The sequence below is a fragment of the Triticum aestivum genome, chromosome 5B (assembly GCF_018294505.1).
Source record: "Triticum aestivum cultivar Chinese Spring chromosome 5B, IWGSC CS RefSeq v2.1, whole genome shotgun sequence".
Lineage (NCBI taxonomy): Eukaryota > Viridiplantae > Streptophyta > Magnoliopsida > Poales > Poaceae > Triticum > Triticum aestivum.
This window is the reverse complement of record NC_057807.1, coordinates 39,061,393-39,086,786: the sequence shown is the minus strand read 5'-3', so window position 1 is coordinate 39,086,786 and position 25,394 is coordinate 39,061,393. Positions and strand designations below refer to the sequence as shown.

The following is a 25,394-nucleotide window of genomic DNA, read 5'->3' as shown; positions in this document are numbered from 1 at the left end:
GGCTCTCGGAATACAACTTTATGTTTTCTGCTACCTACCTGCGTTTGATCTCTGGGCATCCATAGGAGCACGGTTAGTAGGAGCGTGTGGCAGACGAGCGGCCGCACCTCCTGCCCGCTGGAGCCATTTTAAGAAACTTGTAGTAGACTTTACATGGGGTGAGAGTGAGATTAATACTTGAATATGAGAAATAACCAACTACCATCTAGCTAAACCGTTTTAGCATTCATACATCACCTCATTTAAAAAAAGAAGAAGAGTTGGAGGTATCAATTATTACGCTGCAACTTGCATTTAGAGTTTACTTGGGAGTTGGGATTCGAACAATTATTCATCCATGCACCGCACACATCAGATGCTGACATTTGTACGCGTTTATAGGAGTCCACTACACTATATGGCAAGGCACAATTCATTTCATATAAGGAAAAGCTCAGGGGCTCTGCAGTCGGCACACTCACACAAAGTCTCCAAATTAAGCAAGTGATGGCGCGAGCCATGCATCCAATACTGGTCCTAGTGTTCTTTCTAGAACTAATTGTCTTCTTGGTGATGGCATTGGCACCCGCCATGGGTGGCACCATGTCGCTGGCGCTGCCAGGCTGCCCTGACAAGTGTGGCGATGTGCTCATCCCTTACCCCTTTGGTGTCGGGGCTCAATGCTCCGCAGTCAGCCTCAACAGCTTCTTCAATCTTGACTGTAAAAACGCCTCTCACCCGCCACGGCCAACGGCGGGGGGCCCGGCCGACATAGCTGTTGACGTCGTTGATATCTCACGGGAGCATGGTGAGATCCGGATGCTCATCCCGGTCAGCTACATCTGCTTCACATCAAGTGCCGTAGTATCGGCCACCAACAACGATACTGTGTGGTTCAGCCTGCAGGACACACCGTTCATCCCATCCCCTGGACGGAACCGCTTCACGGTCATTGGCTGCAACACCATGGGGGTTGTTAGCGGTTTCCGTGGGGTCAGAAGTCAGTACCTCGCTGGCTGCTATTCTTACTGTGATGGTGCCAGCGGTGCGTCAGAAGATGGATCGCCGCGCACCAGGACAGGCTGCTGTGAGGTGTCCATCCCGACCAACCTCGCCGCCATCGGGCTGGCCTTCTCGACTAACAGTAGCAGTGTGTGGGGATTCAACCCATATGCTTCTACGCCATGGTCGCCGAGGTCGGGTGGTACAGCTTCCGGCGCCGTGACCTTGTCGGCAAGCTTGGGTTCATCAATGAGAGGGCGAAGAATGGTGCACCTATCATCGTGAACTGGAGGGCTCAGATTATACGTCGATACTGTTTGCATACTCACAGAAAAAGAGATCAGGATAGCCACTGATAACTACAACGAAGATCGAGTTCTTGGATGCGGCGGTCATGGAATGGTCTACAGGGGTACCTTGGATGACCTCAGAGAGGTTGCCATAAAGAAGTCCAAAGTAATCAACGATAGCTACAGGGACGAGTTTGTAAATGATAATCATAATCTTGTCGCAGATCAACCACCGGAACATCGTGAGGTTACTTGGCTGTTGCCTGGACATAGATGTCCCAATGTTGGTCTACGAGTTCGTCGCCAACGGGACGCTGTATGATCTTCTTCACGGCAGTCCTGATCACAATCCTTCACCAATTCCATTCGATCTCCGCCTGAAGATTGCAACACAATCAACAGAAGCTCTTGCGTACTTGCACTCATCAACATCTCGCACGATTCTACATGGGGATGTCAAATGTTCCAACATTCTATTGGATGATCAGCATGATGCCAAGGTTGCGGACTTTGGGGCATCGGCGCTCAAGTCCATGGATGAAAGTGAGTTCATCATGCTTGTCCAGAGAACCCTTGGCTACCTCGACCCCGAGAGCTTCATGAGCCACCTCCTCAGTGACAAGAGCGATGTCTACAGCTTTAGGGTCGTTCTCCTCGAGCTGTTGACGAGAAAGAAAGCTCTATACACTGATTACAACTCCAGCGAGAAGAGATCATTGTCCCATAATTTTCTCCTTATGTTTCGCCAAAACAAGCACCAAACAATGCTGGATTCTGAGATCACAGATGATGATGCGGCCATGGTGGTCGTCGAGAAGCTTGTCATCCTCACTGTTGACTGCCTGAGTGTGAGAGGGGAGGACAGACTGACGATGAAGGAAGTCGCGGAGCGGCTGCGGGTGCTTTGGAGACACCAGATACATGCTTCCGGTGCTGGCGAAAACGGTTGTGAGTTTGATAGCAACTATGGAATATGGCCGTCATCTGTAATTCTTCCTTTGGACGAGATGACAGACGGAAGCTTGGAGATGTGCAAACTGGTGCGGGACATATAGGTGTTTTGTCGTCTGTACACTTCATCCCTGTGTCTGAGAGATGTAACTAGACAAAAATATTTATTTTTGAACTTATTTATAGCTTTGGACAATATACGTGCAGATCATATACTTCAGTCAAGTACAAAGAAACGGTGAAGCTGGAGACATGAATTCAGGTATACTACCTGTTCTTTTTCTAAATGTAAACGAAAATCAACTCATTAGAAAAAGAATACAAGGAAAATAATATATGATATGCTGGCTGGCTGCAGATTCGTGGCCAGGCGGGGCGTGCCGGCGTGGGGCGGCCGTGGTCAGCTTCTCGGTCCAGATCTGGATCGGGGGGGCTGCTCCGGCCTGCTGCACGTGGGCGGCGCGTCTTGTCGGCGGCGGCTGGATCCCGGGGCGGCGGCCCTGGAAGGTGGCGGCGAGTGAAGCTCAGGCTTCCCGCGGCGGCATGGCGTGGTGTAGTCCTTATCCAAGGCGGATCTGCATCGGCGATCTCGTGGTTTGGCCACGGATTGGTTCAGATCAGAGACGGTGATGAGCGTGCGGGATTCATCCCGGCGGCTCTCGCAGTTGGCGAGGTGGGGTGGGAGCCCTCCTCCCAGGCTCCAATGGTGGCACATTCAGAGTGGCTGGTGCGCCAGGGCTCCTACGGTGGCACTGCTGTCGCGGTTGGTCGCCGGATCTAGGAGGCTAGATCTGGGGCTTTGAAGGCGGTCGAGACAGTGCACAGGTTGTCGGGTGGATTTCTTGAAATGGATCCGGGTGAAAACTTGGTCTTCGGTCATTTGCCGGAGCCGGTGATGACGATGCTCTTATCATCGTTTCCTTCATGAAGGCATCATCGAGGTGAAGCTTCCAACCCCACCCAATACCTCCAGGGGAAACCCTAGATCAGTTGATCGGATGACGGCGGCATTCATGTGTCGTTACCCCCTTGGGGGCGGCATCCTTGGAGATGCACTCGGGCTCGAGGGACCCGCGGATGGCAGCTTCGGTGGAGCGGTGTTTCCTTCTACATATCCATGGCGGCGGTTCTCGACGGCATGGAGCAGTGGAGGCTTGGCGTCAGATGTGTGGTGAGGGACACGCGCAGGAGGTCGACGTTGTCTGGCGTCGTGGTGGCGTCGATGGCAGAGAGGCCTGACAAGGTCGATGCGTCAGTACATGCTTTGAGGATGGATCGAGGGAAGATGGAGGTGACGGCCCTTTGCAGTGTGTGCGTGTGGTACTCACTGAGAGTGCGCCGGACTGGAGTGTTACCCAGTCCCGCCTATGTGGCCTGGATGGGGCATCCGGCGTTAGATGTTAGGCTTTCGTGCGATGTCTGTTTGGTATTTGGCCCGGACATTCGGCACGCTTTCATCAAGGGGATAGGAGTAGCGACAGGTGTCGTCTAGATGGTGGCCTCGGGCTTACTGTTGTATTACTTTGTAAGGTCTTTGTGAATAATAAATAATATGGCCGCATGCATCACCCGGATGCAGAGGCCGGGGGTGATTCCTCCTTTTCTAAAAAAAATGCTGTTAAGAATAATGGGCTTCTTTTCTAATATAGGTGTAGCTTTTCTTCTTCTTGCTTTTCATTTTTTTGACAGCAATACAGGTGTAGCTAGGAGTACATATACATGTGTCTGTGTGCAGCTTCGACGAAAAAAATGCCACACAAGTTCTTACTTTTTTTTTGAAATAATTCTTGTATTACTAAATAATTAGCGTCTACAACCATGTCTGATAATGTCCAAGACCTTCTCTGGAGCAGATCCAAATCATTTACTGGAGTAGTTCGTAGTGGTTCAGATGAGAGATTCGGCAGTCTTTGGATAATAGAGATTTGGAATTCTTTTAGTTCATAAGGGTTTGGATGAGAGATTGGGCAGTCCTATGGATGTCGTGATGAGCAATGTGTGTTCCTTTCCACTTCTGATGACATTTTGTGGTACCGAATGTGTGGTTCCTTATCCAGTACAGCTTGAATGAATTTTGGTTTGAATTTGATGGATCTGGTTGCTCTGTTCTTATTGGTCTAGAGATCTCTGCTTAATTACAGTGATTGTTTGCTGAACTTTTGGTCTTGCTTGTGCTAATTTCGTTCATGCATGCATCAGTACAGTTTAAGATGGCTCAGACTGCTTCTAGATTACTTCCAACTTTTGCTCTGAATCTTGCCGTGCATGCATGGGAATGTCGTTCTGCTGGTAAGATTCTGTTGAAGTTTGAACCGCATTTGTGTTTGAACTGCATAGGATGCCCCAAACTCGCTGCAGCGATCATTTTGTGCTTGTTCTGTTAAGAGGTACTAAAGTGAGTTAGCAGATGATCCCTTTTTTTTCTTTCTTTTTTGAATAATCTATGATGATCCTTTCCCCAGATGATCGACAATGCAGATGATATTGTGATGGTTTGATCTGCAGTATCTATGTGTACTTCTGTTTGTTGTGGTCATCATTATTATCTGCATATTCTTTGTTTTGCATTATGGGCTATGCAGAGCAATTGTTATACGGGGGATGAAGCTAACTGAAAATATTTGATACTCCCCTTTTTGGTTTTGACTCACGAACCTACGGTGATCATCATGTTTGCGTCCTGTGATGGCTTGACCTGCAGGTTCTTTGTTACTTCCGTTTGCTCCATCGATTTTTTCTTTCTTCAGATCATATGCGAGGGGTTAATTTGCTAGGTTCTTGATTTTCTTTCTGGGTCGACATGTCTCATGTGTTGAGAGTTTCAAATTTTTGTTCGGTTATTTTTTCATACGCTCAGAACAAATTAAACAGTGCTGGCACACATTCTTAACACAACTAACTGGCCATGTAGGCCCTGGCTCGGCTAGTCCAACAACATCTGGTCAACCATTTACTCTCCAAATTAAAGAAAAAACTAAAGAAAATGGTTCGGGTTTGTTGTCCTGTCTAGGAATTAGAAAAAGTGTGGAAGGATAGAAAGCTCACTAGAGGATGATGATGCCTTGAAAACTTGCGGTGATGGATAGCACATGGTGCTTCATCACTTTATGCCTTATTAAAAACTTGCGTGGTTCGATAGCACATGATGCCTCATCACTTTGTGCCTTATTAAAAACTTGCGGGTTGGATAGCACATGATGCCTCATCACTTTATGCCTTAGTAAAAACTTGTGTGGTTGGATAGCACATGATGCCTCACCACTTTATGTCTTAGCAAAAATTTGCGGAGTTGGATAGCACATGATGCCTCACCACTTTATGCCTTAAAGAGACATGTCATCAATCGTCAACAACCTTCTTTTTAATTAATAAGGATCATGCTGAATTTTGTAGACCTTTGAAGCCCCATCTCCCTTTCTAGCCTGAAAATGACAAAGAAGATACTCCCTCCGCCCCATTTGAGTAATGAATAGTAATTGGGTCTGTAATAAAAGAACTTAATTGATGGCTTGTAAAAAGTTGAGGCTGGACACGTGGTGGGTGCTGAGGTGGGCCCACGGCATCGCTTTGCTTCGCTTTGTCTCGCTCGAATCGCCTCGGCTTGTTAAAAAGCTCCAAGATGATCGACCCTGTCGTTGGCATAGGATCCGGGAAGCACGCCTTCAGCATCCGTTTCGTTTGTCCAGCGACAGTGAGTCACTCCCCTCTACCTCTTAACTTTGTCTTTCGACGTCTCCATCAAATGTTGGAAACCTCTATCCTCCTTCTTTCCTTTTGAAATGATTTCTCCCGCAAAAATAAAATAAAATTAAACTAATCTTGTGCTCTTGTCCTAGAGGCTAGAGCTAGCTAGGTTGGATCCAGCATGGACGTCGAGGGCGAGACCATGCGCAAGAAGAAGATCCCGGTCCCGGATGCTGCCCGGATGGTCAGCGCTTGGGCGCTCTTCACCGCTTGCGTCTTCCTCGCCTCCTTCGCCCTCGCCTGCTACCACGTCCCGTGCGACCTGGTACATATGTACTACGACCCGTCTACGTACGTACTAATACTATAACCCCTTGGATGCTTCGACCGATCCATATCCATCATGTTCATGCAGTGCGTCCAGTCGACGGACATTACCGGGATGGTGTACTGCGCTGCGACTCAGGCGGCCGTGGCGGCGCTGGCGCTGCTGCTCCCAGGCCGCCACCTCTACGTCCGCAGTGCCCTCGCGGACCTCGCGCTCGTGCTCACCATCGTCGTCCACATTTTCCATGATGGCTGCCGAGACCGACCACACCGTCAAGATCTACTGGACCATCGTCTTCATGGCGGGCGACTCTGCCAGCTTCCTGGCCCTCTTCTTGGGAGGTGAGGAGGATTGAGGACCGATTAGTTCAGCTCTTTAGATGAGGCACTCAGGCACTGATGATGACTGACTGACTGACGAGTAGTTCTATGATTCTATCTTATGCATGATGTAAGGGTCGATCGAGATAAGGTATTGAGTGTTGACGAACTGGATGTAGTGTTCCACCGTTTGGTTTCGACTTCTGAAATAGTTTTATCGTCAAAAAATAAAAAAAGATATAAAGCAGACGATCCTGTGATGTTTTAGTCTGCTAGCTGATTCTCTGTGTGCTTCAGTTTGGTATATATGCTCACACTGTGTACATGCATGATTGATCAACTTCAGAATATATGCTGGCTTTAGCCTGTAATCTCGCTCTTATGCATGCATGTGTTTTTCAGACAAGGAAAGGAAGTGCAGAGAAGAACGTTCAGAATACATTGATGCATGTACAACAGCGCGCTCTTCATTTTGGCTGCAAAAAGTGCAAAGTTGCTTCTGTCTGTTGTTTAACAAGTGCTAATTCTGCTATATATTCCGGTGCATGGATCTATTTTCCATTTCCCAACTATCTATTTTTGACAATCTATTCGTTGCCCTTGTATCTCAGCCATCAGGTGTTTAGTGCAGCAGAAGCAGATTGTATTACTATCAATTTGCAATCTTATGTACACATTTAAATTATAAGTTTGGTGGATTCGTTTATACAAAAAAATGTTCAACATTCACAAAATTAAAGATTTTTTAAAAAATAGATAAGTTATTTAAAAAAATTCACAGTTTCAGATAAATGTTTCACATACATGTTATGATGCAATTTTAAGTGAAATTTCAGATCATTTTATTATTTATTCTGTAACATCTCAGTTTATTTCAGAAAATTTTCAAATGAAATTTAAAATTTAAATGAATTTGAATTATACTCTGGTCATGATTTGATAAATTTGAATTCAATTTTTCACAAAAAGCACAATACGGGTCAAACATAGAGAAATATATTTAAAAGTCCTACATTAATTAGAAAATGCTAGCCTCTTCGATCCGGTAGACCTATTAAACCTATTAATCCACGACCGTTCAATCTATGTAGAACATAACTATAAGCTAGGTTCATAGGGGTTCAGATGAGATGATCTTGTTTTTTTTTCTACTCCCTCTGTTCCCAAATATAAGTCTTTCTAGAGATTACAACAAGTGACCACATATAGAGAAAAATAAGTGAATCTACACTCTAAAACATGTATACATACATCCATATGTTGTAGTCCATTTAAAATGTCTAAAATGACATATATTTAGGAATGGAGGGAGTATAATCTATGATGATCCTTTCCCCAGATGATCGGACTACAGATGATCTTTTCATTGGTTGATTTGTGAAATTTGTTAATTAATTTCTAAAAAAAATCAAAAAAAATCAAATTTTGTTCATCCAGTTCTTTTTGAAAAAAATGTTCATCTTATTCAAAATTGTTCACCATAATTTTTACAAATGTTTGTCAAATTCAAAAAATGTTCATAAATATCCAAATTGGCTCGCATTTTTGGAAATCACGGACATTTTTTGACATCGTGAACATTTTGGTTTTGACTCATGAACCTACGGTGATTATCATGTTTGTGTCCTGCTATGGCCTGACCTGCAGGTTCTTTGTTACTTCAGTTTTTTTTTTGAGGAACCAGCAGGAGCACTGCCTTTTCTTATAGAAGGAAAACAGAAGCGCAATTTACAGGGGGGCGCACGTTTTTAGGGAACGTTGCAAAAACCAAAAAAAATGGCCCATAAGCATGAACCATGTAAAACCCAGCACATACTCAGCCTATGCCGACAGATGGCAAGGCCCCAACGAAAGCCATATCCCGTTGCTTTATGTTTTCGAAAGCTAGTAGAGCAACCTCGCGATGAGTCATCCGTTGTCCTGTGAAAACGCGTCTGTTTCTCTCTTTCCAGATAGCCCAAATTGTGTAGATGATCCTCCCGCTCTTCCGTATCCGCACTTGGGAAGGCTCATCTACTAGCATCTTGTCCCACCAGTCGGAAACAATGCCTGGCTCGGGCAAGAAACCTGAGATGGCGAGACCCTCGTTTGTCCAGGTGTTTACCTGGTTTCAAACCGCGACCGCGAAGGGACAGTCCTTGTAAAGATGGGTTGTCGTTTCTGGCTGCTGAAGACATAGCTGACACCTTGGGTCATGTGGCCAGCCACGAATAGCCAACATATCTGCGGTGAGGATTCTACCATGCAGGACTAGCCACGCAAAGAATTTGCACTTGGGCTCAGCGTGCGCAGACCAGACCTTTGAAGAGTCAAATCTTGGGTGTGAGCCAAAGAACTGCGCCGCATAGGCCGATGCGGAAGAGTAGGCTCCATTTGTGGTCAGGTTCCAGGAGATTGTGTCATCTTGATCTGGCAACATAACTGTCTGGCTAATCCATCCCCAAAGAGTGACAAATTCCCCCAGTTGTTGCAGGGATCGAAGGCTAGCGACTGCTTTGATCCAGTTTTCATTTGTCAACTCCTAATGCACGGTCCTATTTTTTCTTGAAGCTATTTTGTAAAGCTCCGGCGCAAGTAGCGTTAGAGGGCCCCTTCCACTCCAGTTGTCATGCCAGAAAAGTTCCTTGCGGCCATCTCCCAAAGTTATGGTTGTGCTTGCGCGAAAAAGGTTCATATCAGCCTGGTCGCATGGCAGGTCAGTGCCCACCCATGGCCTCTCTGGGTCCGTCCATTGTATCCAGGGCCAGCGAAGGCGGAGGGCGCGGCCAAAATGGTCAAGGTCAGCGATTCCCAGGCCGCCCAACCTCCTTGGACGACAGACGGTCTTCCAGTTAACGAGGGAGTGCCCTCCAGAAGTTTGCGTTTGATCCTCTTTCTGCCATAGAAACCCGCGAATGATCTTCTCAACTTTTCGCAGGATCCATTTTGGCAGGCTGAGAGCGGTGATGTGGAAAGTCTCCATAGCTGTTAGAACTGATTGAGCCAGAGCGACCCTACCGGGCTTATTTAGTAGCTTTCCTTTCCAACCCGACAGTCTACCCGCAATCTTGTCGATGAAAGGTTGGAGGTCAACCCTCCGGAGCCGACGATAGTGCAATGGAAGTCCGAGGTAGCGTCCTGGGAAGCTGGCAATCTTGGCGGGGAAGACGGTGAGTATGTCCTGTAGGTCAAAGTCCCCGCATCGTATCGGAAAAACCTCGGTCTTTGACATGTTCGTGATTAGGCCACTAGCCTCCCCAAAGGCTTTCAGTATGGCCGAGATCGCCCACAGCTCCTCCTTATCAGGGTTGGCAAAGATGCCTGCATCATCCGCAAAGAGAGAGATTCTACATCTGGCGGAACGAGCGCGGATGGGCTTGAGGATGCCCTGCTCAGAGGCGAGATGGAGAATCTGTTGCAACGGGTCTATTGCCAGAATGAAAAGCATCGGCGACACCGGGTCTCCCTAACGCAGGCCCTGTGCGTGCCTGAACGGCTTGCCCGGGTTTCCATTCAGAAGGATCCTAGCTGATGAGTATGCCAGGGTCATGCAAATCCAGTCCCGCCAACGTTGGCCAAACCCCATGCGCTGAAGAACCTCAAGAAGGAAAGCCCAATTGACGGAGTCAAAAGCCTTCGATATATCAAGCTTGAGGAAAAGTCCTGGGATGTTTCGGCGGTGTAGGTCCTTGATTAGGTTCTGAACATGCATGAAGTTGTCGTGGATGGAACGCTTTTGGACGAAAGCACTCTGGCACTTAGATACAAGAGTAGGCAGAACCGGGGCTAGCCTGTTGGCCAGGAGCTTGGAGAAAATCTTGGAAAGACTGTGGATGAGGCTGATTGGCCTGTAGTCCCCAACAGCCCTAGCATCAACTTTCTTGGGCAACAGAATGATGTTAGACGAGTTGACGAGAGAAGTGCAGTTTCCCCGAAGGTTTGCAAGTTGAAAAATTGCCTCGACGACATCCAGCTTGATTATTTCCCAACAAGTCTTGAAAAAAGCACCAATGAAACCATTAGGGCCTGGTGTCTTGACGGAAGGAAGCGAAAATATCACGTCTTTGATCTCGCTCTCGTCAAAAGGGGCTTCCAGGTCTGATAGGTCATGCACGTGCAGACCCAGGTTGTCCCAAATGAGCCTCTTGGTCCTGGGCGTCTGCGTTCCAAGGTGGCTCTGGAAGTGCGAGAAAAGCACATCTTCCTTGCCTTCAGTCGTGACCGCAACTCCATTATCCATCTGGAGCATCTGAATGTAGTTCTTTCGTCTGCGGCCATTCACCTTGGCATGGAAGAACTTGGAGTTGACATCACAAAGCCTAATACGAGTGAGGCGGGAACGCTGTCGTAGCTTGATTTTTTGGAAGGAAAGAAGGCCGAGATAGGAAAGATTCATCCTTCGCTGCAACTCCTGCTCCGCAGGGGAGAGAGGCCTACCCTCCTCAGCCAAGTCCAGTCTCCAGATGACCTCCTTTGCAATCGCTATCTGGGTTTTTAAAACCCCCACACTCTCACACTGCCATTTCTTTAGAGCCTTTGTTGTCCGGGATAACTTGATGTGGATCCTCCGGATGGGGTTGGTCGCATGGACCGGCCGGTCCCAGGCCGCGGCGACAGTATCTTTGAAGCCCGGGAGGCGAAGCCAGAACTCCTCAAACTTGATAGATGGCTTGTGGCGCACCTCGTTGTCCCCCTGGAGAAAAAGCGGGGCATGATCCGAACAAGCAGAGGAGATGGCCTAGAGATGCGCATTGGGAAAAAGCAAGTCCCAATCATCGGTATGGAAGAAATGGTCGATCTTTGTTAGCACCGGGGTGTCTTGAGCATTTGACCAAGTGAACTTGCGTCCAGACAACCAGATCTCTTTTAGCTGTAGGTGGTCGAGAGCGCCACGGAAACTGCCAATAAGGCGTCGATTGATGTTTCGGTTGTTCTTGTCAGCCGCTTTGGTCAAAAGGTTGAAATCACCAAGAATTAGCCAGCTCGGCTTGACTAAAATTTTTAGGCCCCTGAGCTCATTGATGAAGAGCAGCTTCTCTTGCTCTCCTTGGGGGCCGTAGACACAGGAGAGGGTCCATTGAGTGCCCTTGGCCAACATGGTGATAGTTGCGGATATTGATCCCGGTGTAGCATGGAAGTCCGACAGCTTGAAGAAAATATCCGAGACAGCCATTATCATTCCCCCCCTAGAGCCAACAGCCGGAAGGGTGAAGTAGTTGGCGGCGAAGAAAGGGCCTAACATGCTAGTGATCAACACATCGTCGACAATCTCAAGCTTGGTCTCCTGAAGACACACAATTGTGGCTTTGCAATCGCGGACGGTGTCGCGCACCGCGTCGCGACGGGCAGGGGAGTTGAGGCCGCGCACGTTCCAACAGACCAAGTTGACATTATGTTGTGCCATAAAGGGAGACGAGCATCACGCAAAAAGAAGAGGCGTTGAAGAGCAGACGCTGGAGCAGGAGGAGATGTAAATTCTGAAACGCTGACGAAGATAGTCGTAGCTCAACACATAAGCGACGAGGAGCACGGAAACAGGCAGCGGACGCACCGCTGCAGACCCAAACTACACCTTGAACACACACAGGCGAACTACAGCAACATGAGCTAAACATCAACGATGTTGGGGACTCCCTTGGTGGTGGTTTTCTTCTTTCCAGTCTTGGTTGTGGCCACCTTGACATGCTTGGCGAGGGCTTCAATTGCCTGGATCACAGACGCTGCCAAGGGGGTGTTAAACAGAGTCGAGTAGGCGCCCTGAGCATCCTGATCGAGTTGGGCCTCCGGGTCGAGTAGGCCGCAGGCGCGAGCCAGCAGCTCCTGGACGGCAACTCTGCCTTGCATCCTCTCCTTTGATTTCTTCTGCGCGATCCTGCCGCTCCTGCATGGCGAGGAGAGGTTGATCCCCTTGCCCTTTGCCGGCTTGGCGACAGGGATGGGGAGCAGAGCTGCCGGTGGTTCTTCGACGATCGAGGCTAAGAAGCGCTCAAGTTTCCCTGAGCCAGTCGTGGCAGCAGCATCACCGGCGAGGCTTGGGCTGGCAGCAGGGGGCGTTGACTGGTTTGCCACCGGGGGTGCCATGCGGCTCACTTCAGGGGGCGGTGCGGCCATGCACAGCAGAGAAATTGCAGCCGCAGTGTAGGGGCCCCATAGTGCCGACGCCGGAAGGGGGGTGGCCACAGGAGTGCGTGAAGGGGAGCCGGCCGGCGAGACTGGAGACGGCGGCGATGGTGTGGCACAACTCCCCGAGCCGCCGCAGATAGCCAACGCCTGCAGACCGCGCCCCATCACGCTGATGTCGTCCATCTGCTATGCTGTCTTGCGCGCCTCTGTCACCGCCGTTGGCCTCTGGCGAGCCCGGGTTGCTGGGGAATGTTACTTCAGTTTGCTCCATTGATTTTTTTCTTCAGATCATATGCAAGGGGTTAATTTGCTAGGTTCTTGATTTTCTTGCTGGATGTCGACATGTCTCATGTGATGAGAGTTTCAGATTTTTGGTCGATTAATTTTTCATATGATCTTAGATGTTGATCTCATTAATGAATGGCTCGATTAACTCTTACCTTCTTACCTCACATGTAAAAAGAGGAGGTAAGAGGGACCATGTTAAAATTTGTCTTTTCATATGCTCAGAACAAATTAAACAATGACTGTCACACATTCTTAATGGAACTAACTGGCCATGTAGGCCCTGGCTCGGCTAGTCCAACAACATCTGGTCAAGTGTTGCTTTTTAGAGCAAAGTTGATTGGTGCAAACGAGCGGGTCTCTTGCCAGATTAAAGGAAAAGAAGAAAAAATCCATTTACTTTCCAAATTTAAGAAAAAGAAGGAAAAGCCACAGAAAATGGTTCGGGTTTGTTGTCCCCGTCTAGGAATTAGAAAAAGTGTGGAAGGATAGAGAGCTCACTAGAGGATTATGATGCCTTGAAAACCTGCGGGGATGGATAACACATGATGCTTCATCACTTTATGTCTTATTAAAAACTTGCGGGGTTGGAGCACATGATGCCTCATCACTTTATGCCTTACTAAAAACTTGGGGGCTTGGAGCACATGATGCCTCATCACTTTATGCCTTACTAAAAACTTACGGGGTTGGAGCACATGATGCCTCATAACTTTTTGCCTTACTAAAAACTTGGGGGCTTAGAGCACATGATGCCTCATAACTTTATGCCTTACTAAAAACTTGCGGGGTTGGATATCACATGATACCTCACCACTTTATGCCTTAATAGAAATTTGCGGGGTTGGATATCACATGATGCCTTAGCAAAAACTTGTGTGGTTGGATAGCACATGATGCCTTATCAGTTTATGCCTTGGTAAAAACTTGCGGGGTTGGATAGCACATGATGCCTCACCACTTTATGCCTTAGTAAAAAATTGCGGGGTTGGATAGCACATGATGTCTCACCACTTTATGCCTTAGTAAAAGTTTGTGTGATTGAATAGCACATGATGTCTCATCGATTTATGCCTTAATAAAAGCTTGTGGAGTTGGATAGCACATGCTGCCTCGCCATTTTATGCCTTAGTAAAGACATGACATCAATCGTCAACAACCTTCTTTTTAACAAGGATCATGCTGAATTTTGTAGATCTTTAAGCCCCATCTCCCTTTCTATGACACACGACATGAAAAACTCAAAACAGTTCATACACAAATAAGTATATATCACATAGAACATAAAAAGAATACCAACCAAGATCTAATCAGTGCAATACCTTTTGGACAATCTCGGCTAGGGTCTTGGGCATCTTTCTATGGAACATTGCTTGAATTGAGGCAAACCAACCAAGATCTAATATGTTTGTGTCAGGAGAATTAGGTGGTTGGTATATCATCCTAATATCCCAACCACCCCTAGCAGCTTCCTAAAAAAAGTGGATCATCTGGTTTTATATGAGTCTTAGCATTGTCCTGCTGTACGTAGATGGTATTCCATCTATCGCTCTCAGGCCACTTCTCCTTTATAGCCGGCAGTACGTATTTCACTAAGTACTCCCGACTTTTCTCCATGTCCACTATATCTGCAGGCTTCAGCTCCCATGCCCCCTCAGCCTATGGATATAGAAACAAATATACTCAAACATAGCACAAAGTAGTGAATAATGTGCACAATTTTTTTTAGCACAAAGTAGTGAATAATGTGCAAGTACCAACCTATTCTGACTTCTCTTTTTAGCTTGCACCCAATCTGTGTAAGCCCAAACCCCTATCTTGCCATCAAACACACAATTGCCTTGAGCATCATACCTTGGTCTGGCCATTGCGGACAAGAAGATAATTTTCTGAATGTGGCTTTATTTTTACATTCCCGGTGTGGTGCCTCCTCTCTATGACTCAAATACATGTTCTGGGTCTTCCGCGTGCGATAAAACCAGTTCTCATCTATATGAACCACATCCATATCAGCCCTAAATGTGGGATTAATACCACCTAGGGATGTTATGCTACATGGTTCAAGATGCCTAAGAGCATACTCTAGACGAGCCCTTTGGTTTGCATCAGTCAAGGCGGGCTTCAATTCACTTGTTATTCGTCGAATTTCCTTCATCTTCAACCTATCATTTAGAAATCCATAAAATAAAGGAATGTTGACATGTAGAAATTTGACAACAATTCAGTAGTAGAACTCTCACCTCCTCCAAACAGTGGTAGTTGACAAGTTTAGATGTCCAGCAACTTGTTCTAATGTTGTTCTCTCTCCAGGTGGGATGGCCTCCAATGCATCTATGTTTAAATTTATCTTTTTCCTTCCTGATTTGAGCTTCCGATTGTTTTTTACCCCTGTAATGCCTCCACCATTTTTAGCCTGCTGCCATACCCTTTGCACTATTCTCCTTGGACATTCACAAGCTAGTGCAACAACTTTAGAAACTCCATGCTTCAACCTATTACCCCCACCATTACGGGCAAGGATCTCAGAATATATGTGTCGCTTATCATCTGTACGGTAGTGCGTTCTTGTCTCCTTGTTCGACATAACATCTAAATGCATTGGACAGAATAATTTGACATGAAAAATATTGAATATTACTGAAACACACAAATATGATCAAAAGGTGCTTACTCAAATCGATAGGTTCTTTTTGGATTTGAACATGCTCTTGACTAGGAGGGTATTCGTCGGCATGGGCAAAATTTGGGTTGTATCCAACCCCTCGGTAGCCAATTGTTGGAGTGTCTCCGTTGGTCATCTCCTGCCCATTCTGTCCAGCAAGGCCGAACCCAGTTCCTTTGATCATGCACACGTGACAGCAGACAAGGGTTTAGGGTACATGATAATCTAAAACTACAAAAAACTATGAGTACATGATCTACAACTAGGGTTTAGGGTTTACCTTCTATGGTGGCAGCACGGGAGGATCCATCTCTGATCCGTATGCCACCGGCGTCAGAACTGAAAGTGAAGCCCATGGACTCACTGCTGCCACTGTCGAACGAGATCCCGCCGCCACCATTGACGAGGCAAAACCCCACGAACGAAGATCTTACCATCTCTCCGCTACTGCCACGGCTCCGCCAATGGAGACACTCCAGTTCGAGGAACCGGCCTCGTTAGGTGCCGGAGGACGAGACGGGCGTGCGAGGCCGACACGCCATCGAGGCAATGTCGTTGGAGGAGGATGCGGCTCCGAGCGAGCGGTGCCAATGGAGAAAGCTGGCATCGACGCACGTCCAGTGAGACCAAGAGGAAGAGGAGGAGGAACTGCTCCTGGTGGCGGCGATCTAGGTTGGAAAGCCACCCGTGAAAGCCCATGAAGGCCAAGAGGAGGAGGCCGGCGATCTGATCCCCCTAGCTGTGGCGGCGCCATTGGAGTGAGATGGAGGAGAGATGCAGACCGATGTCTGTTCGTGTGCCTCCATCTGCACACATACATAAAGAGAGCACCGGCTGGAAGATCGGCGGGAACTATTGATCGGTGAAAATTTCGTTTACAATTTGGCAGCGGGGAAGATCGGCGCGAGTTTTTGATCGGAGATGAAATTTTCACTCGCGTTTTTGAGGGAAACTGAGCGGGGAGAAAGGAACGAGTGCGGGAAGAAGAAGAAAGAAAGGAAATCGCGGCTGGAATTGGCTCCACCAGTGCATGCGAGGAGATGGCTCGCTGATTGGCCGTGGGGGTTACTAAGCGGTTTTAACGCGATTAGTTAGGCGCAAACCTTAACTCCCGATGCTAATATCACGTCCCACGTCCACGATTTTCGTCCAATTACTAGGCACCTTGGTCCCAGAGTTTTTTGAGCTGTGCCCTTTAAAAAAAATGGAGGGAGTAGCCTGAAAAAGACAAAGAAGATACTCCCTCCGCCTCATAATATGGAGTGGTAAATAGTACTAAATGGGTTTATAATGAAAGAACATAATGGATGACCTGTAAAAGGTTGAGGCTGGACACGTGGTGGGTGCTGAGGCGGGCCCACACGGCATCGCTTTGCTTGGCTTTGTCTCGCTCGAATCGCCTCGGCTTGTTAAAAAGCTCCAAGACGATCGACCCTGTCGCTCGCATATATGTAGGGATCAGGGAAGCACGTACGCCTTCAGCATCCGTTTGTCCAGCGACGGTGAGTCACGTACTCCCCTCTTCCTACTAACTTTGGCTTTCGACGTCTCCATCCAATGTTGGAAACCTCTATATATCCTCCTTCTTTCCTTTCGAAATGATTTCTCCCGCAAAAAATAAATGAACTGATCTTGTGCTCTTGTCCTAGCTAGCTAGCTAGCTTGGATCCACCATGGACGGCGAGACCATGGCCAAGAAGAAGAAGAAGATCCCGGTCCCGGATGCTGTCCGGCTGGTCAGCGCTTGGGCTTTCCTCACCGCTTGCGCCTTCCTCGCCTCCTGCGCCCTCGCCTTCCACCACGTCCCCTGCGACATGGTAATAACTAACTACCATCCGTCTACGTTACGTATTAATAGATGCTTGGCATTCCGACCGATTGATCCATCATGTTCATGCAGTGCGTCCAGCCGACGGACATTACCGGGATGCTGCCCTGCGCTGCGTCTCAGGCGGCCGCGGCCGCGCTGGCGCTGCTGCTCCCAGGCCGCCACCTCTGCATCCGCCGTGCCCTCGCGTACCTCGATCGCGCTCGCGCTCGCGCTCGCCATCATCGTCCACTACACATGCATATCCTGGATCCTCACATTGGAGGGAGCTCCTCTCACGTACGGCGCCTGCCGTTAGGCCACTGTCAGGTGGGTCAAGTTTTAGTCGGGCCCATGAGTCAGCGACGGAACGGCACCCTCCCGCACGGCAGGGGATCCTCGTCCCCTCACATTACCAACCAACCAAGATGACAAAAGAACACGCTAGCACACGCTACACATGCACACATCATCATGCATGGATCTATTCATTTTCCATTTCCCAACTATCTATTTTTGACGACGCGCTCGCTCGCTCGCTCCACACATGGCGACGCGCCTGAGGAGGGATGGCGCGTATCTTACGCCGCCGATCTACAGATGCGCTCGCTCACGTTTCGTGACGGCGTGCTTGCTCTCCGACGCGATGCGCTCCGTCTCGTCCTGATAGACGAGCACGGCGTCACGGTGGATGCGCGATTTCTGCGTGCAGGGGAACATATTGACATTGATGGCGTCATCTCACTGCCGTGCCACTTCGTGAAGATCCGGGACCGTCTGCCGGCGACGTGCTCGATTCCAGCGGGTGCTGCGCATGGCACGTCTAGTGGTGCGGTGCACGGGAGGTGCGCGGGCCACCAGGCAGGCGAGGCGGGTCAGGACGGGGCGGCCCCCAGTCACACCAACCGCCCGCTAATGGCGGACAGACGCGTGGGCGCATCTCCATGGCCGCCTGACCACCATTCGGGACCCACCACCGAGCCGGGGGAGGTGCCTACTAGAGCGGGGGAGGCACAGGGAGCCGCTTCACTTTCCCCACCTACCACCACTACACGCGACGCTCATCTCGCTCCTATCTTCATCCACCTATGGGAGCGTTCTAGGGTTTGCTCCCCAAATCCTTCCACTCCTGATTCCTACGGCTGGTGGCGAGGCAAAGCCGGCGGCGACGACCGCTCCTTCGCCCAGGTTGCTGCGGCGGAGAGGTTGGGGGTGCGGCGCGGGCTGCGATGGGAGACCGTGGCGGGGGGAGATCTGGAGGCTGGCGCGACAACATGGCGCAGGGGGGATTTGGCGGAGGGCGCAGGGCGCCGCTACCAAACTAGACCCGTCACATGGTCTGGCAGCGGCCAGATCTACCACCGGCGTCGTCGGGCGACTCGAGATCTGCTGGCGGGGAAGTTGCGTACAGATGGGAAGCTGTTGCGCGTGCCATGAGCGGCGCAGCCAAGGAGAAGACGGCGGGAGGCAAGGAGCCGCCTCCGCCTCCAGCATCTGGGCAAACGGCGACTAAAGGCAACACAGAGATCTGCATCAACAGCTCCCTCCCAGGTCATTTCGCTCCTTGCTGCCCTACTATCCGTTGTGAGAGATGCAACAAATTAGGCCATATGGCTCAGTTATGCCAGGTCTTGAGGCCTTGGGAATGCATTCCATTCATGTGTGGTTTCCAGTCTCCTGGTCAGGGGTTCTTCTATATACCTGATTTGTGTGCTTCCAAGCAGAGCGTTGAAAAAACTAACAACGTGGTCATCACTATTGTCGAGGGGGAAGCTACTGTGAAGGACATTGAGCAGGAATTCAATGCCATCTTCGCTAAGAAACCTGGCAAAAAGAAATGGCGCTACACGGCCCGCTCTATTGGTCCTGATAAGTATGTGATGCGATTCCCTAATGCCAGTGAAGTTGAGAGAGCATGCTGTTATGGGAAATGCTTGCCCTTGAGAGAAGGGGCCATTGTTGTCTGTATTACTCCTTGGACTGCTTCGATTGGAGCCAAAGGTATCATGGAAAAAGCCTGGGTTAGGGTTCGTAATATTCCTATAGAAAAAAGATGCATTGAACATATAGCCCATGCTGGGGCTCTGGTTGGGGTTACGTTGGAGGTGGATGAGTCCATGATTCATAAACCTGAATATGCTAGAATCCTTCTTGGGTGTAGAGAAGTTGAGAAAATTCCACCCTCAGCGGAAGGGATGCTGGGGGAGCAATATTATGATTTTTTCTTTGAGGTTGAGAGAGCTGTGACTATGGGTGCTGAGAAAGGCCAATCCTCCACTGCTGTTGACAGTAGTACATCTCCGTCTTTCCCCAAGAAAGCTAGGATGGATTCATATCCTGCTTCTTCTATGGGTCAGGGGGAAACGAGTGCCTCTGTGATTGGTAACTTCTCCTCCCAGAATTATGATAAGGGCATGCAGAGGCTGCCGGTGGTAGTTGAAAGTGAAGAAGAGGAGGAAAGTGAGGAGGGCAACAATACAGAACTACTGATTGAGACTATGGTGAGAGAACATGCAGATGAAAAACTATCTCACTGTGGCTCTCTCTCTGGTGATCTGGATGTGGATGAGCTGACTGCATCTCCTTGTAATGAGATCAATATGCATAAAGGTGCTTGGGGGATAATTACTCACGTTCCACCCTCACCTCTGTTTACTTATCATGATGTGAATGCTTATGGAAACACATTTCCTCCCCTGTCAGACTATGTGGTGTGGCCATCCTTGCCTCATATTGTGCCCCTAGAGGAGGGTTCCGTGGAAGGAGGAGAGAACTGTAGTCCTTATACAGTTGACTATCCATCTGGATCGCCGATTCATGACAGTATGGCTCGGGAGGAGGATGCTACACGCAGACAGAAGCAGAAGCTGGAGAATGTGGGTGAAGTGGCTGCCAACAGGATGAGGAAGCGCAACTTGGAAGGTACGAAAATGCCCAATTCAAAAAAATCAGTTTTCTGCTTTGTCTGATACTGCTATTATATTGCGTGCGTCCCTGATGGGAGTGCAAATCCCTGATGATGACTTTGATACTATTGATATCTTGCGTGAATTAGAGCTTTCTAGAAATATGTTGCAAGAAAAGAATTTAAATTCTAATCCCCAGAATATTACCATCAACGATGGGTTGGGAAATGATGTGCCCCTCTCCTTAAATTGGGACGATGATAATGTGGAGGTCGAAGAACCTTTTACCCTGGTTCAATCTAAAAATAGGAAAAAGAAAAATCCACACAGAAAAATGGTGGTGGCGTTTTCTCCTAATAAGTCCAGCAGACCCATGACTAGAAGTCAGCAAAAGAAGAGGTGGGTAGGGCTGCCATGGATCCTGGCAGACCTACCAGAGTGAGGGATAAACCCGATCGATATAAATGGAAGGTGTTTTTTGGAATTGTAGGGGTGTGGGTAAAAAAGGTATGTCTACCTGCAGTATTGACATGATTAATGCCAATAATCTTGACTTTATTGGGCTTCAGGAGACTATGAAAGAATCCTATGACTCTGCCTTTTTCAGAAAAATTGACCCCAACTATAGATTTTGTTGGGAATGGGCTCCTTCGAGGGGGAAATCCGGAGGTATTCTCTGTGGTATCAAGAAGGAAAACTTTGATATCATTACAACCATGTGTGGTAAATTCATCCTGCTGTTGAACTTGTTCGATAAGAACAAAAACTGTAACTGGTCCTTGATGACTGTGTATGGAGCTGCGCATGATGATCAGAAACCTGAATTCATTGCTGAACTGTCGGCTATGTGTCACAGGGTTAGCATGCCATATTTGGTTGGAGGTGATTTTAATATCATTCGGCATAGTGGAGAGAAAAACAAAAAAAACGTCCTTGTCCCACCTTTCAGATGTGTTTAACTCTGTTATTCACTTACTTGGGTTGAGGGAGATTCATATGGCTGGTGGTCGTTACACTTGGTCCAACAAACAAGATAACCCTATGTTGGAAAAGCTTGATAGGGTCCTTATGTCACCTGATTGGGAGGATTTATATCCTCTTGCTACTGTTCATATGTTGGTCAAGGACAATTCTGACCACAATCCTTTGGTGCTGGATGGTGGGAGAGCCCCATCCAGAGCACCAGGCAACAAGTGCTTTAGGTTTGATAATGCCTGGCTCAAGAACCCATATTTCCTTCCTTTGGTTACTGAAATCTGGTCTAGGCCGGTCTACACTTTAAACCCTATTGACACCTTAAACATTAAACTGAAAAGGATTAAGAATTTTTTTAAAGGTTGGGGGTCCAATCTGTTTGGGCACAATAAGATCAGAAAAAGAATTATCAAGCTCGAACTTCAGGAGCTCGAAAAGATGGAGGAGGATGATGGTTTGTGTGGGGATGCACACAAAAGGAAGTTGGATATTTTAGTGGAGCTCAACAAAATGTATGTTGAGGAAGAGCTCCATTGGCACCAGTTTTCTAATGAGAGGTGGCTTTTGAAAGGAGACAATAACACTGACTTTTTCCATAAAGTGGCTAATGGTCGTCGTAGGAAAAACTCCATGGTTTCCCTGGAATGCGGGTCCACTATTGTGGAAGGGACCAAAAACCTACTTGCACATGCCACTGAGTATTACAAAGCCCTATTTGGACCAGCTCCTGGTAATATTTGCCAGATCGATGCAACTTTATGGTCTCAGGACAAGATGATTTCCCCGGATGAGAACGAGGACTTGACTCGACCTTTTTCTTTGGAGGAGATTAAACATGCTCTATTTGAGATGAAATCTAACCGTGCCCCCGGACCAGATGATATTCCTGTGGAATTCTATCAACATGCTGGGGTGTTGTAGCTCAGGATCTTTTCTGCTTATTTGAGTGGTTTCACGCTGACAAGTTAGATGTGCAACGACTTAACTATGGCATCATAACTTTGCTGCCTAAGTCGAGCAATGCTAGTAGAATCCAGCAGTATAGGCCCATTTGTCTGCTGCGCTGCCCATATAAACTTCTCACCAAAGTCATGGACATTAGGGCTAGCAGATATGCCCATAAGCTGTTCAGTATTCAGCAGAATGCCTTCATTAAAGGGAGACATATTGTGGATGGTATCCTTTCTTTGCATGAGATTATGCATTACACTCATGTCAAAAAACAAGTTGGAGTGGTTCTTAAGCTCGATTTCGAGAAGGCCTATGACAAAGTCAACTGGGATTTTTTGCTTGACTGTCATAAGAAACGTGGGTTTAATCCTAAGTGGTGTGGCTGGGTCTCTCAGATTCTAAAAAATGGCATGGTTAGTGTTAAGATCAATGATGAGGTGGGGTCTTATATTCAAAGTGCTAAGGGAGTGAGACAGGGGGATCCTCACTCCCCCTTCCTGTTCAATCTTGCGGTTGATTGCCTGACTAAAATGGTGCTGGCAGCTCAGAAGAATGGCCTTGTCAAAGGTTTAGCTGCTGATCTTATTGAGGATGGGGTGGGCATCCTACAATATGCTGATGATACGGTGTTGTGCTTTGAGCATGATGTTGAAAAAGCTATCAACATCAAACTCTTGCTGTATCTCTTCGAGCTTATGTCAGGACTTAAGATCAACTTTGAGAAGAGCGAAATTTTTAGTATTAGGGGAGATAATGATATTGACTTGGTTTATGCGAACATGTTTGGATGCCAAGTGGGGACTCTCCCTATGAAATATCCGGGGGTCCCTGTTACCTATTCTACTCTCAGGAATGTTGATCTGGACTTCCTTGATGGTAAAATGATCAAAAAACTCGATGCCTGGGTGGCTTATGCGGCATCATCTGGAGCCAGACTGACTTTGTTAGAATCCAGTTTGGATGGGATCCCCTCCTTCCTCATGTCGATGTTCCTCTTCAATAAAACTTTTATTGAGAAACTGGATAAATATCGCAGACGTTTCTTTTGGAGGAGAAAAAATAAGAAACATGGCTATCATATGGTTAAGTGGACGAGAGTTTGCAGATCCAGGAGAATTGGGGGTTTAGGGATTAAAGATCTTCATAAACAAAATATTGCCTTACTCGTTAAGTGGTGGTGGAAACTAGAAACGAGTGATGGTTTGTGGCAACGTATTGTGCGAGCTAGATATTTCAGGAACAAAACAGTAGCTAACATTCGGAGTCGCTTTTCGGACTCCCCCTGCTGGAAAGCCATTATGAAAGTCAAGGATTCATATATGGCTGGTAGAAAAGTTAATACCGAGAGCGGGAACCTTACTAGGGTCTGGTATGACCCGTGGGTCGAAAACATTGTGATGAAAGATCATTTTTCTGACTTGTTCAGTGTTTGCCAGGATCAGGATTGCACTGTTGCATCCTGGGCTGCAAGTAACTATGAGATTGGTTTCAGACGCAGATTGGTTGGCGCGTTGGGCGATCAATGGGCTTGGATGGTCATGGAAGCTAAAAAGCTGACGTTGAATGAATCCCCAGATACGATTTCATGGACCCTTGGTGGTAAAGGAAAATTTACTACTAAATCCTTATACGAGTGGCTGGAGAGAAACCTATCAGGTCCCAACTATAAAATGGTGTGGAAAGCACCTATCCCACTAAAGATTAAGATCTTCCTTTGGCAATTGTTTCAAAATGCCATCCTTACCCGTGATAACATGCGTGCCAGGAATTGGCCTGGAAATCCCATTTGCTCCTTCTGTACTAATGTTGAAACGGCAAACCACTTGTTTTTTTCATGCTCGCTCGCTCGTTCAGTTTGGGGGACGCTGGGCATGACGGCAGGGGCATCTTGCTGCCCTCGTTCCCTTTGGCAAAGTTTGTCTTGGCTTTATAAATTCTTTCCGGGTGGGAAGCATATCTATATGATGATAATTGCTGCGATATGCTGGGGGATTTGGATTGCTCTTGAGAGACAGAGATGGTGTGCAAATTGGTTAGGTGCGATCAGTGCCTGGTATTTTAAAAATATCTTCGCTTCCCACTGGGGTTTGATGCCCGCTGGTATTTTGTATTGTGGCTGTGGTTCGCTTAGTCGTTGGAGTCTGCTAGTTGTTTCATCCTGGGTCGTTCGGTACTTTGTTCTTTTGAGCAGTGGCTTGTAAGTGTCATCAGGTTTTCGCCCCATGGCTGGTGGTCCGTTCCAGGATCATCATGCGGTGGGTTTCCTGATGATGCGCCAACTCGCTCCCCCCTTTTCAGTCTCATTTCACGCAAGGTTTATCTGGTTTGAGTTAGTTGTTGAACTTGGATACAGACTGATGTATTTCCATTGATTGCAAAATTAATGGAAAGGGGTTGTGAGCCCGGTTGGAAAAATCTATTTTTGACAATTTATCTGTTGCCCTTCTATCTCAGCAATCATATGTTTAGTGCAGCAACAGCAGATTGTATTACTATGAATTTGCCATCTTATGTACACATTTGAATTAAAAGTTTGATGGGTGCGTTTATACGAAAAATGTTCAACATTCACAAAATTAAAGATTTTTTAAAAATAGATAACTCATTTAAAAAATTCACAATTTCAGAGAAATGTTTCACATACATGTTATGATGCAATTTCGAGTGAAATTTCAGATCATTTTATTCTTTATTCAGTAACATCTCAAATTATTCCAGAAAAGTTTCAAATGAAATTTAAAATTTAAATTAATTCGAATTTTACTCTGGTCATGATTTGATAAATTTGAATTCATTTCACTAAAAGCATAATATGGGTCAAACATAGAGAAATATATACTAAAAGTTCCTATATTGATTAGAAAATGCCAGCCCTCGATCCGGTGGATCTATTAAAGCTATCAATCCAGGACCCTTCAATCTACGTAACATAACTATATGGTAAGTTCACACGGGTTCAGATGAGATGATCTTGTTTTTTTTAATAATCTATGATGATCTTTTCCCCAGATGATCGAATTGCAGATGATCTTGTGATGGTTTGATTTGCAAGATCTCTGTGTACTTCGGTTTGTTCTGCTCATCTGCATTTTCTATGAGTTGCACCACGGATTATGTAGCGCAATTTTCATATAGGTGATCAGGCTAACCGA

General features: G+C 47.3%; 1 protein-coding gene and 1 pseudogene across 1 annotated transcript; one reads left to right on the top strand and one right to left on the bottom strand.

Moving 5' to 3' along the window:
* Nucleotides 1–516: 516 nt before the first annotated feature.
* Nucleotides 517–2,326, top strand: LOC123115568 (wall-associated receptor kinase 5-like; annotated as a pseudogene).
* Nucleotides 2,327–15,177: 12,851 nt separating this feature from the next.
* On the bottom strand, nucleotides 15,178–15,792 carry LOC123114601 (uncharacterized). Its single transcript, XM_044536090.1, has 2 exons — nucleotides 15,613–15,792; nucleotides 15,178–15,530 (listed from the first exon to the last, which is right to left on the bottom strand). Exons 1-2 carry the CDS (start codon nucleotides 15,785–15,787, stop codon nucleotides 15,178–15,180), a joined length of 528 nt encoding a protein of 175 aa, XP_044392025.1. The 5' UTR covers nucleotides 15,788–15,792.
* Nucleotides 15,793–25,394: the final 9,602 nt, after the last annotated feature.